Source organism: Archocentrus centrarchus, chromosome 23 (assembly GCF_007364275.1).
Source record: "Archocentrus centrarchus isolate MPI-CPG fArcCen1 chromosome 23, fArcCen1, whole genome shotgun sequence".
NCBI classification, from domain to species: Eukaryota; Metazoa; Chordata; class Actinopteri; order Cichliformes; family Cichlidae; genus Archocentrus; species Archocentrus centrarchus.
Window position 1 is genome coordinate 23,871,887 of NC_044368.1, and position 12,525 is coordinate 23,884,411.

General features: G+C 40.9%; 1 protein-coding gene across 1 annotated transcript in view; it reads right to left on the reverse strand.

The window, feature by feature from the left end:
- LOC115773832 (mucin-2-like) overlaps positions 1–12,525 on the reverse strand; it is a 29,229-nt gene that overhangs the window by 11,645 nt on the left and 5,059 nt on the right. The window contains exons 18-30 of the mRNA XM_030720751.1: positions 12,474–12,514; positions 12,162–12,250; positions 11,791–11,945; positions 11,562–11,700; positions 11,142–11,246; positions 10,666–10,860; positions 10,405–10,477; positions 10,159–10,328; positions 9,813–9,969; positions 9,320–9,427; positions 7,101–7,242; positions 6,931–6,959; positions 6,233–6,673 (exon numbers count right to left, since the gene is read on the reverse strand). Of these exons, the coding sequence (XP_030576611.1) occupies positions 6,233–6,673; positions 6,931–6,959; positions 7,101–7,242; positions 9,320–9,427; positions 9,813–9,969; positions 10,159–10,328; positions 10,405–10,477; positions 10,666–10,860; positions 11,142–11,246; positions 11,562–11,700; positions 11,791–11,945; positions 12,162–12,250; positions 12,474–12,514 (1,844 nt within the window). The remainder of the gene's footprint in view (positions 1–6,232; positions 6,674–6,930; positions 6,960–7,100; positions 7,243–9,319; positions 9,428–9,812; positions 9,970–10,158; positions 10,329–10,404; positions 10,478–10,665; positions 10,861–11,141; positions 11,247–11,561; positions 11,701–11,790; positions 11,946–12,161; positions 12,251–12,473; positions 12,515–12,525) is intronic.

Genomic DNA, 12,525 nt, shown 5'->3' on the forward strand with positions numbered 1-12,525 from the left:
GTTGTACTCTTTTCTTTAGAGGTAGCAGTTGGCATTGTTGGTGGTATTTCAGTAGAAATTGTTGTAGCAGTAGATGTTGTTGGTATAAAAACGGTTGTAGGCAATGGTCCACCTGTACCAGGTGTAGCTGGTGTACCAGGTGTGGCAGAGGTGGCGATATGTATTGTTGACCCTGTTTGAGGACCAGTGGATGTCACCAGTGTGGTTTGTTTAGAGGTTGTGGGTGGCATTGTTGATCCTGTTTTAGCAGTGGTTGATGTAGCTGTTGTGGGTGCAGAGGTGGTAGTACGAATTGTTCTCCCTTCTTCAGTGGTAGATGAACTAGTTGTACTCTTTTCTTTAGAGGTAGCAGTTGGCATTGTTGGTGGTATTTCAGTAGAAATTGTTGTAGCAGTAGAGGTTGTTGGTATAAAAATGGTTGTAGGCAATGGTCCACCTGTAGCTGGTGTACCAGGTGGGGCAGAGGTGGTGATATGTATTGTTGACCCTGTTTGAGGAGCAGTGGATGTCACCAGTGTGGTTTGTATAGAAACTGGAGGTGGCACTGTTGATCCAGTTTTAGTAATGGTTGATGTAGCTGTTGTGGGTGCAGAGGTGGTAGTACGAATTGTTCTCCCTTCTTCAGTGGTAGAGGAACTAGTTGTACTCTTTTCTTTAGAGGTAGCAGTTGGCATTGTTGGTGGTATTTCAGTAGAAATTGTTGTAGCAGTAGATGTTGTTGGTATAAAAACGGTTGTAGGCAATGGTCCACCTGTACCAGGTGTAGCTGGTGTACCAGGTGTGGCAGAGGTGGCGATATGTATTGTTGACCCTGTTTGAGGACCAGTGGATGTCACCAGTGTGGTTTGTTTAGAGGTTGTGGGTGGCATTGTTGATCCTGTTTTAGCAGTGGTTGATGTAGCTGTTGTGGGTGCAGAGGTGGTAGTACGAATTGTTCTCCCTTCTTCAGTGGTAGATGAACTAGTTGTACTCTTTTCTTTAGAGGTAGCAGTTGGCATTGTTGGTGGTATTTCAGTAGAAATTGTTGTAGCAGTAGATGTTGTTGGTATAAAAACGGTTGTAGGCAATGGTCCACCTGTACCAGGTGTAGCTGGTGTACCAGGTGTGGCAGAGGTGGCGATACGTATTGTTGACCCTGTTTGAGGAGCAGTGGATGTCACCAGTGTGGTTTGTATAGAAACTGGAGGTGGCACTGTTGATCCTGTTTTAGCAGTGGTTGATGTAGCTGTTGTGGGTGCAGAGGTGGTAGTACGAATTGTTCTCCCTTCTTCAGTGGTAGAGGAACTTGTTGTACTCTTTTCTTTAGAGGTAGCAGTTGGCATTGTTGGTGGTATTTCAGTAGAAATTGTTGTAGCAGTAGATGTTGTTGGTATAAAAACGGTTGTAGGCAATGGTCCACCTGTACCAGGTGTAGCTGGTGTACCAGGTGTGGCAGAGGTGGCGATATGTATTGTTGACCCTGTTTGAGGAGCTGTAGATGTCACCAGTGTGGTTTGTTTAGAGGTTGTGGGTGGCATTGTTGATCCTGTTTTAGCAGTGGTTGATGTAGCTGTTGTGGGTGCAGAGGTGGTAGTACGAACTGTTCTCCCTTCTTCAGTGGTAGATGAACTAGTTGTACTCTTTTCTTTAGAGGTAGCAGTTGGCATTGTTGGTGGTATTTCAGTAGAAATTGTTGTAGCAGTAGATGTTGTTGGTATAAAAACAGTTGTAGGCAATGGTCCACCTGTTCCAGGTGTAGCTGGTGTACCAGGTGTGGCAGAGGTGGCGATATGTATTGTTGACCCTGTTTGAGGACCAGTGGATGTCACCAGTGTGGTTTGTTTAGAGGTTGTGGGTGGCATTGTTGATCCTGTTTTAGCAGTGGTTGATGTAGCTGTTGTGGGTGCAGAGGTGGTAGTACGAATTGTTCTCCCTTCTTCAGTGGTAGATGAACTAGTTGTACTCTTTTCTTTAGAGGTAGCAGTTGGCATTGTTGGTGGTATTTCAGTAGAAATTGTTGTAGCAGTAGAGGTTGTTGGTATAAAAATGGTTGTAGGCAATGGTCCACCTGTAGCTGGTGTACCAGGTGGGGCAGAGGTGGTGATATGTATTGTTGACCCTGTTTGAGGAGCAGTGGATGTCACCAGTGTGGTTTGTTTAGAGGTTGTGGGTGGCATTGTTGATCCAGTTTTAGTAATGGTTGATGTAGCTGTTGTGGGTGCAGAGGTGGTAGTACGAATTGTTCTCCCTTCTTCAGTGGTAGAGGAACTAGTTGTACTCTTTTCTTTAGAGGTAGCAGTTGGCATTGTTGGTGGTATTTCAGTAGAAATTGTTGTAGCAGTAGATGTTGTTGGTATAAAAATGGTTGTAGGCAATGGTCCACCTGTACCAGGTGTAGCTGGTGTACCAGGTGTGGCAGAGGTGGCGATACGTATTGTTGACCCTGTTTGAGGAGCAGTGGATGTCACCAGTGTGGTTTGTATAGAAACTGGAGGTGGCACTGTTGATCCTGTTTTAGTAATGGTTGATGTAGCTGTTGTGGGTGCAGAGGTGGTAGTACGAATTGTTCTCCCTTCTTCAGTGGTAGAGGAACTAGTTGTACTCTTTTCTTTAGAGGTAGCAGTTGGCATTGTTGGTGGTATTTCAGTAGAAATTGTTGTAGCAGTAGATGTTGTTGGTATAAAAACAGTTGTAGGCAATGGTCCACCTGTAGCTGGTGTACCAGGTGTGGCAGAGGTGGCGATATGTATTGTTGACCCTGTTTGAGGACCAGTGGATGTCACCAGTGTGGTTTGTATAGAAACTGGAGGTGGCACTGCTGATCCGGTTTTAGTAATGGTTGATGTAGTTGTTGTTGGTGCAGAGGTGGTAGTACGAATTGTTCTCCCTTCTTCAGTGGTAGATGAACTAGTTGTACTCGTTTCTTTAGAGGTAGCAGTTGGCATTGTTGGTGGTATTTCAGTAGAAATTGTTGTAGCAGTAGAGGTTGTTGGTATAAAAATGGTTGTAGGCAATGTTCCACCTGTAGCTGGTGTACCAGGTGTGGCAGAGGTGGCGATATGTATTGTTGACCCTGATTCAGAACCAGTGGATGTCACCAGTGTGGTTTGTATAGAGGTTGTGGGTGGCATTGTTGATCCTGTTTTAGCAGTGGTTGATGTAGCTGTTGTGGGTGCAGAGGTGGTAGTACGAATTGTTCTCCCTTCTTCAGTGGTAAATGAACTAGTTGTACTCTTTTCTTTAGAGGTAGCAGTTGGCATTGTTGGTGGTATTTCAGTAGAAATTGTTGTAGCAGTAGATGTTGTTGGTATAAAAACGGTTGTAGGCAATGGTCCACCTGTACCAGGTGTACCAGGTGTGGCAGAGGTGGCGATATGTATTGTTGACCCTGTTTGAGGACCAGTGGATGTCACCAGTGTGGTTTGTATAGAGGTTGTGGGTGGCATTGTTGATCCTGTTTTAGCAGTGGTTGATGTAGCTGTTGTGGGTGCAGAGGTGGTAGTACGAATTGTTCTCCCTTCTTCAGTGGTAGAGGAACTAGTTGTACTCTTTTCTTTAGAGGTAGCAGTTGGCATTGTTGGTGGTATTTCAGTAGAAATTGTTGTAGCAGTAGAGGTTGTTGGTATAAAAATGGTTGTAGGCAATGGTCCACCTGTACCAGGTGTAGCTGGTGTACCAGGTGTGGCAGAGGTGGCGATATGTATTGTTGACCCTGTTTGAGGAGCAGTGGATGTCACCAGTGTGGTTTGTATAGAAACTGGAGGTGGCACTGTTGATCCGGTTTTAGTAATGGTTGATGTAGCTGTTGTGGGTGCAGAGGTGGTAGTACGAATTGTTCTCCCTTCTTCAGTGGTAGATGAACTAGTTGTACTCTTTTCTTTAGAGGTAGCAGTTGGCATTGTTGGTGGTATTTCAGTAGAAATTGTTGTAGCAGTAGATGTTGTTGGTATAAAAACGGTTGTAGGCAATGGTCCACCTGTACCAGGTGTAGCAGGTGTACCAGGTGTGGCAGAGGTGGCGATTACCATTGTTGACCCTGCTTCAGGACCAGTGGATGTCACCAGTGTGGTTTGTACAGAGGTTGTGGGTGGCATTGTTGATCCTGTTTTAGCAGTGGTTGATGTAGCTGTTGTGTGTGCAGAGGTGGTAGTAAGAATTGTTCTCCCTTCTTCAGTGGTAGATGAACTTGTTGTACTCTTTTCTTTAGAGGTAGCAGTTGGCATTGTTGGTGGTATTTCAGTAGAAATTGTTGTAGCAGTAGATGTTGTTGGTATAAAAACGGTTGTAGGCAATGGTCCACCTGTAGCTGGTGTACCAGGTGTGGCAGAGGTGGTGATATGTATTGTTGACCCTGTTTGAGGACCAGTGGATGTCACCAGTGTGGTTTGTATAGAAACTGGAGGTGGCACTGCTGATCCGGTTTTAGTAATGGTTGATGTAGTTGTTGTTGGTGCAGAGGTGGTAGTACGAATTGTTCTCCCTTCTTCAGTGGTAGATGAACTAGTTGTACTCGTTTCTTTAGAGGTAGCAGTTGGCATTGTTGGTGGTATTTCAGTAGAAATTGTTGTAGCAGTAGAGGTTGTTGGTATAAAAATGGTTGTAGGCAATGTTCCACCTGTAGCTGGTGTACCAGGTGTGGCAGAGGTGGCGATATGTATTGTTGACCCTGATTCAGAACCAGTGGATGTCACCAGTGTGGTTTGTATAGAGGTTGTGGGTGGCATTGTTGATCCTGTTTTAGCAGTGGTTGATGTAGCTGTTGTGGGTGCAGAGGTGGTAGTACGAATTGTTCTCCCTTCTTCAGTGGTAGATGAACTAGTTGTACTCTTTTCTTTAGAGGTAGCAGTTGGCATTGTTGGTGGTATTTCAGTAGAAATTGTTGTAGCAGTAGATGTTGTTGGTATAAAAACGGTTGTAGGCAATGGTCCACCTGTACCAGGTGTACCAGGTGTGGCAGAGGTGGCGATATGTATTGTTGACCCTGTTTGAGGACCAGTGGATGTCACCAGTGTGGTTTGTATAGAGGTTGTGGGTGGCATTGTTGATCCTGTTTTAGCAGTGGTTGATGTAGCTGTTGTGGGTGCAGAGGTGGTAGTACGAATTGTTCTCCCTTCTTCAGTGGTAGAGGAACTAGTTGTACTCTTTTCTTTAGAGGTAGCAGTTGGCATTGTTGGTGGTATTTCAGTAGAAATTGTTGTAGCAGTAGAGGTTGTTGGTATAAAAATGGTTGTAGGCAATAGTCCACCTGTACCAGGTGTAGCTGGTGTACCAGGTGTGGCAGAGGTGGCGATATGTATTGTTGACCCTGTTTGAGGAGCAGTGGATGTCACCAGTGTGGTTTGTATAGAAAATGTAGGTGGCAATGTTGATCCTGTTTTAGTATTGGTTGATGTAGCTGTTGTGGGTGCAGAGGTGGTAGTACGAATTGTTCTCCCTTCTTCAGTGGTAGATGAACTAGTTGTACTCTTTTCTTTAGAGGTAGCAGTTGGCATTGTTGGTGGTATTTCAGTAGAAATTGTTGTAGCAGTAGATGTTGTTGGTATAAAAACGGTTGTAGGCAATGGTCCACCTGTACCAGGTGTAGCAGGTGTACCAGGTGTGGCAGAGGTGGCGATTACCATTGTTGACCCTGCTTCAGGACCAGTGGATGTCACCAGTGTGGTTTGTACAGAGGTTGTGGGTGGCATTGTTGATCCTGTTTTAGCAGTGGTTGATGTAGCTGTTGTGTGTGCAGAGGTGGTAGTAAGAATTGTTCTCCCTTCTTCAGTGGTAGATGAACTAGTTGTAATCTTTTCTTTAGAGGTAGCAGTTGGCATTGTTGGTGGTATTTCAGTAGAAATTGTTGTAGCAGTAGATGTTGTTGGTATAAAAACGGTTGTAGGCAATGGTCCACCTGTACCAGGTGTAGCAGGTGTACCAGGTGTGGCAGAGGTGGCGATTACCATTGTTGACCCTGCTTCAGGACCAGTGGATGTCACCAGTGTGGTTTGTATAGAGGTTGTGGGTGGCATTGTTGATCCTGTTTTAGCAGTGGTTGATGTAGCGGTTGTCGGTGCAGAGGTGGTAGTATGAGTTGTTCTCACTTCTTCAGTTGTAGTTTTTTCTTTAGAGGTAGCAGTTGGCGTTTTTGGTGGTATTTCAGTAGAAATTGTTGTAGCAGCAGTTGATATAAAAATGGTTGTAGGCAATGTTCCATCTGTAGCAGACGTAGTGGATGTTGTAGAGGTGGTGGTTGTTGATGATGTCTGAGGACCAGTTGATGTCATTCTTGTCGGTTCTGTAATGGTTGTGGGCGCCATTGTTGATTCTTTCTTAGTAGTGGTTAATTTAGCTGTTGTAGGTGCAGAGGTAGTTGTGGTGATAGGTATTGTTGACCACATTTCAGTAGCAGTAGGTCTACCTGTTGGTTCAGAGGTTGTTGTGCTAATTGTCGACCATATTTTTGTAGTTGAAGAAGCTTCAGTCGTTAATTTAGATGTGTGAGTGTATCCTGTTGACCATGTTTGTTTAGTACTTAAGGAAAGCATAGTAATTGGTGTAGAGGTAGTTGTGGATATTGTTGATTGATTTTCAGTGGTAGTTGTGGTATTTGTAGTGGTTGCTGTAGTCGAATATATAGTTGTTTCTCTGGTGGTTGAAGTTGTTCTGAGAGTAGTTGTAGCTGGTTCTTTTGTTGTTGGAGGTGGAGGAGGTGCTATTGAATTGTAGAGATAATGGTAAATGCTTCTGTTTTTAAGGACAGTTCTAAGGCATAATTAAACTGAAATACTAAAAAGACAGTGTAAGCAAGTTGTAACCAGCCATCATTTTTCATAGCAAGTTCCTGGCTTATATGCAGTACCAATGTTCAAACCTTTGACTGGTACTCTAAAAAAATAATAATACTAATGTTACAAAATCATTTAATTTTAGTAACAGCATAGTAATATATTGAATATAATTCATACTTACAACAACTGAATGTTCCATTTTCACAGGAGCTGGGTTATAGAAAATAATAAAGAAGAATGTACAAAATTAATTTTCAATATAATCTCATATGTAATGGTAAGTTAACATAAATATGTCTAAAATTCTACATATTTACATAAAATATGTATAGCAAAAACTCTTCAACTCACCACTCAAAATTGTTTATTATCACCACTTGTCCTGGTTGAACAATTGTGCCATTGAAATAACAAGAGCAGTCCCTCATTGTGGTGCATTCACCTGTATTCTCATCGTAGTATGGTGTCTCCTTTGAACATCGAGGGTAACAACCTATTCAAGGAAGAAATGTATTTTTATATTGTGATATCTACAAATGCTTACTGCATTATTGCACTGATTTTTAGTTGAAGTTTTAAAGATGTAATTGCATGGCTCTACCACAAGGGAGAAGCATTACTGGCTGTGGTCGGCTGCTACAAGGCTTCTGTACAACAAGGAAGAGCCTGCAGACCAAACACAACTCGTCTCTTGTTTCTACTCTAGTGTAAAATCCCCATTCACACTTGACATTTCCAATCTCTTTGTGCTTGCTGAACCAGCCTGATGGCAACAGATTCCTAATGAAGTTAAGTTCCCATTTGCAGACAAAGCATGTTGTGTCTCTCACTGTGTAGCAGCCCTTGGGACTATTGAGCCAATAACAAAAAAAAAAAACAACAACAAAAAAAAAAAAAACAGATGTGGCGGAGGAAGTTGACCATGATGAGTCCTTAAATTCTCAGTAATATTGTGGAAATCAAGCGTTGAAGGGATGGGATCCACCTCATGATGTTAGCCACCTGACTGAGGACTAACAAACAATCATTATGAAACGTTTAGGGAAGACTCAAAGGCATTTTCCCTTGCCCATTCCAATTCAGAAATCGTACATTCCCATTAAAAACCTCTTTATAAGGAGGTGAAGACCTCCGGTTAAGAGGATGGATTGTGACGTCTAGATTCTCTTTCTCTTCACTCATAGTTTGTGTGTGGAAAAATGGATGGGTCACGTAGATCTGTACAGACTACCGTTTCCTGAACCAGAACCAATACCTGACCATCATTGGAGCTCCCTTTTGTGCTTCATATGGATGCTTCCATAAAAGACTTGGAACCACCCTTTACCAAAATCAGAATGATAAGTTCAGAGTGATTGTATACAGCTCAGGAATAGGAATGGAACAAGATGGGTCACAAAGGGACACAGTTTGCACCTGACCTTACACTGCCTTCTGATCAATCACAATTAAGGTCTGTTATTGAAAGGCGGCTGGCCTTATCCCATATAATACATTTGTCCAGAGCCTCTCTCCATGTACATCCATCAGTCAGTTGTACAGATGTAAATGAGTCAACAAACACTGCATTCTACAACATGCCACCTTACGTCATCCCAACACCATACCACATTCCTTCTCAGTGTGCACGCACACACACACTACCTGTATATTATAACCAACGAGTCTATGCATGCTAGTGGGTAAGGAATCATGCATTGGGAGTTTGAACAACTAACCTTTAAAAGTCATTAACGGATTAAATGTCTAGAGCCATTTTCTTTGTTGGGGAGTGTATGGCACCTACAGTCACAACTGAAATTTGTCCTGTGAATTTATTGGTAGAAAAAGTTTGTTTTTTTGGTGTAGTATTGTAATGATTTTTATTAGCCATTAGATGAATGGCTTAACTACAAGGGGAAGTAGTACTGGATGTGGTAGGCTGCCTCAAGACTTCCGTACCTCAGATGAGAAAGAGCCTGCAGACCGAGTACAACTGATTTCTTCTTTCTCTGTATGAAACTGTATAAAACAGATCCAGTTGAAGGCCTGTAACAATATTATGGTCTCCATTGTTTTTGTACACATTAGTCAAATGAAACACATTTGACATTCAAACTTCTTCTTCTCCTACTTCTTCAAATTTTTTATTTGGTTGTTGTTCATAACTACAATGAAGGTCCAAAAATTGTTAAAGTTTAGCAACTACAGTTGCAGGAAAAGTAAGTGAATTTTGAATTTTACATTAAATCTCAAAACACCACAGTAACACAATTACTATTACATATTAAAGACCCCCGATGCTAATTATTAGATTAGATCAAGACCTGGTAATTTGCATACACCTGGAAAAGGTTACAAACTAATAACTGAATATTCAGCAGTCCAGAGTTTATAAATTAATGAGATTTAGTACCACATCTGTGCTCCCACAATGTAAGCCTTCAGCAAAGATACATAGCAAATTGCTAAAGAATGTTTTAAAAAGTATTTATTCACTTTTCATAGAGAACATTTTAGATCCCATAATTCCAAATGGTTCACATACTTTTTATTGCTATAATATATTACAAATGAGAATGTTTAATTACCTTCGAGCTTGTACCGGAGGATTCCTTTGCCACAGGTTCTCATCTTACCACAGGTGTCATAGTGCCAGATACTTTGACCAGGTTTGTTGTAGTAGTCACAGTAAATCGCTAAAAATTAAAGTATCACAGATTAAATAATTCCATACTGTTTATTTTTCTATAATAAATCAAATGTTTTTGAATTGGATTCTTCATTATATTGACTACTTTTATTCTTAAGTACATTGACGACACTGCCTAGAAGTGGGTGCCCAGTTTCAGGTGTCATAAAGAATCAGAGTGTACTTAAAAAATAAGAAAAACTTGACTTAAATATAAGCACTGCAGATGATGTAAAACATTATGCACTGAAATGAAATTTACATTATCATGTATGTGCTACATTCATCAGCTCGCTGATCAGAAAATTTGGTCAAAATACAGCTACTTCACTGCCCATTACAAAGAAAAGGCAAAAAAACTGAAAAAATAAAAAAAAAGACTCTTAACTTACGACACAGATCAGGTGTTCTCCACTTTATGCAGACATCCTGGTCACTGCAGGCCTCTGCATAAGCTGCCACAGCCGTGCAGAAGCCCAGGAACTTCCCTTCAAACTCACAGGAGCAGGACTCCAGCAGGCAGGCCTGGTAGTAGGGATTTGGGTCCACCTGGAAATTGGAGAGCATCCAGAGAAGAGTTTTTATTAACATGTTTGAAAACTCTCTGCAAATGCTGATTACAATCAATAATTGTGAGGTATAGTATTCCGATACATTTGGATTTTGTTGTGACACTTAGTTCTTATGATTTGAGTTTCCATAGTTCATTCTGTTATCTAAAATATGTAAAATGCATACTTTCAAGTGACAGTCTCTGAAAGCGTCTCCTTTAATAATCATGCAGCGCCGCTGGGCCCAGGCTGAGCAGTAGGAGTTGCGGTCACATGGAAATATATCAGCGGTCACATCAGAACAGGGAGGAGTGGATGCCTTCCAGCTGTTGCCAAAGACCATGGGGCTGGACCCCACTGAAAACAGATTTTTTTGTTATGTACCATGACTCAAGTGTCACTGCATTATAGAAGTAAGAGAAAGCTAATTTACCTGTTGAGCCTCTTATCTGCAGGTCGTTCATCTCATTAGAGTCAAAATTCCCACAGAGACCGCATACCTTGTTCTATAAGTAAGAGTTTTTTTTTAAGTATTTAATTATGAGATGCATGAGAATCACATATTTTGTAATACATTTGATATTGTATAAAATATGCATTTCACAGTTCTGATATCAGCAAATGCAATTTCCAGTAAAATGGTTTGGAATTTAAGGAGCAAAATGTTTCATAAAACAGGATTCCCATCACTCACCCTCCAGTTTTCATGTAGCTTTATAGTGAGCCGTGTATGTTTATCCCAAATGAGAGTTATCCCGCTGCTCGGCACTGACACAATGATATAGAGTCCCACAGTGTAAATGGTGTAAAGTGAATTTTCCTGCAGAGCCCAGCCTTGTTGCAGTTGTTTGGTCACCTTCATGTCGCTCAGTGTCAGGGTGACTTTGCCCTAGATGGGTAAAATGGAAGAGTTACAGTGCGTAGCATATTTAGTATAGTATGTCTTATTTAAAAAGCTTCACAAAATTATGATTATCATCTTCATATATGACTGACTGTTCTGTAATTTGGTCTCATTCCCATCAGATTGAATATGCAACAAAGCCTATCATTACATCAATCGATACAGTAAATTCAATGAAACATAGAGTTCACCAAATTAATTGAAAGGTAGAGTAATTTCAAATCAATAAGCTGGTTAGCAGATTTGTCACAGAACGCATCACAAACCTGCAGGTCCAGGACAATGGAGCGAGAGCAGGTGAGCGCCTCTTCACAGCAGGGCACACTCTCCACTCTGACAGAAAATGTGCCTTTTGTTTTCCCACAATAATCCTGAAGTAATAAACAAATAAATGAGGGAATGAAAAAAAAAATCTATACTAAATAATACTGTTATGTAAAGCAGTCGATACATTCAAATTGGAGCAAATGTTATTATTGCTAATTCTAATTAATGATTATTATAAGTTTAGATTAAAAACGGATCGTTCCACAAAGGTTTGAGTTGGTTCAATACGTTGGCATGTTACGGTCTAGCTCTTTTATTTGACCAAAACTCAGTTGTGTATTTGTCCCAAATCATAAAAAGTCATGCAAACCACATTTTAAAAAATATAACATTATATTAGAACACATGTTGGCTCTCACCTCTACAAGTGTATACTGACAGTGTCCACTAAAGCGATACCATTTAGAGTCAAAGGTCTGATAATGTCCATTTCCATAAACCTGACACGTCCCAGGACACGGCTCATCTGTGCAGTCCCACTGCCCCTGACCACAAACACTGTAAGATAAAAACATGTAACTATGATAGTTAACAACTGAACAAAACACTGTCAATAAACTAGTAAAGTGGCGTTTATGAGTGTGTTACCATTTTTTACAGTTGGTGTTTACTTGCTCTCCCGCCCTGTAGACTTTTCCGCTGTACACACAGGTGCAATTGTTCCTTGATACACAGTTTCCATAGTGATCCTCATACTGATTATATGGACAGTAACAGCCACTCTCGCAGGCCATGTTGGCAAACTGAAAATCACATGCAAAAAATTTGGACTCATGATTATCTAAAAATTACAAGCCATTAAAATTGTTTTTGACAAATGAGTCTCATCAAGTTATTTAAAAGATAATATAGGAATAACAGGAAGTTCTTATAGACATGACAGTTTTTTCAGTAATAATGACAACACACAGGTAGCAGTAGATAAGTAGACAAAATCATATAAAAATATGTCAACTCACAAGTGGTTTGCTGAGACTGTCACAGCTTTTCTGAGCTGTCTTAACCGGTTTCTCTGAGCAGTGCACACAAACCTTCCCATTTCTGCAGTCTGATGGCATTGTTTTTAAGACAAAAGATATGACAATGTAACAATCATCTCATAAACCTATAATCTAGCAAACAATCTGGTAATAAATTCTAACTTCATGGAGGTTGCAATTTTTATTTTAGTTGATACATTTGTTTTATTTTTTTATTAATATAATCTACTGTTATTTTGGATGACAAATAACAACACAACAGGGAATGATTACAAAAGAATACAGACTTACCACAGTCCTTAGAGCAGGTCAGCTTTCCATTCTCACAGAGGCTGCAATAGAC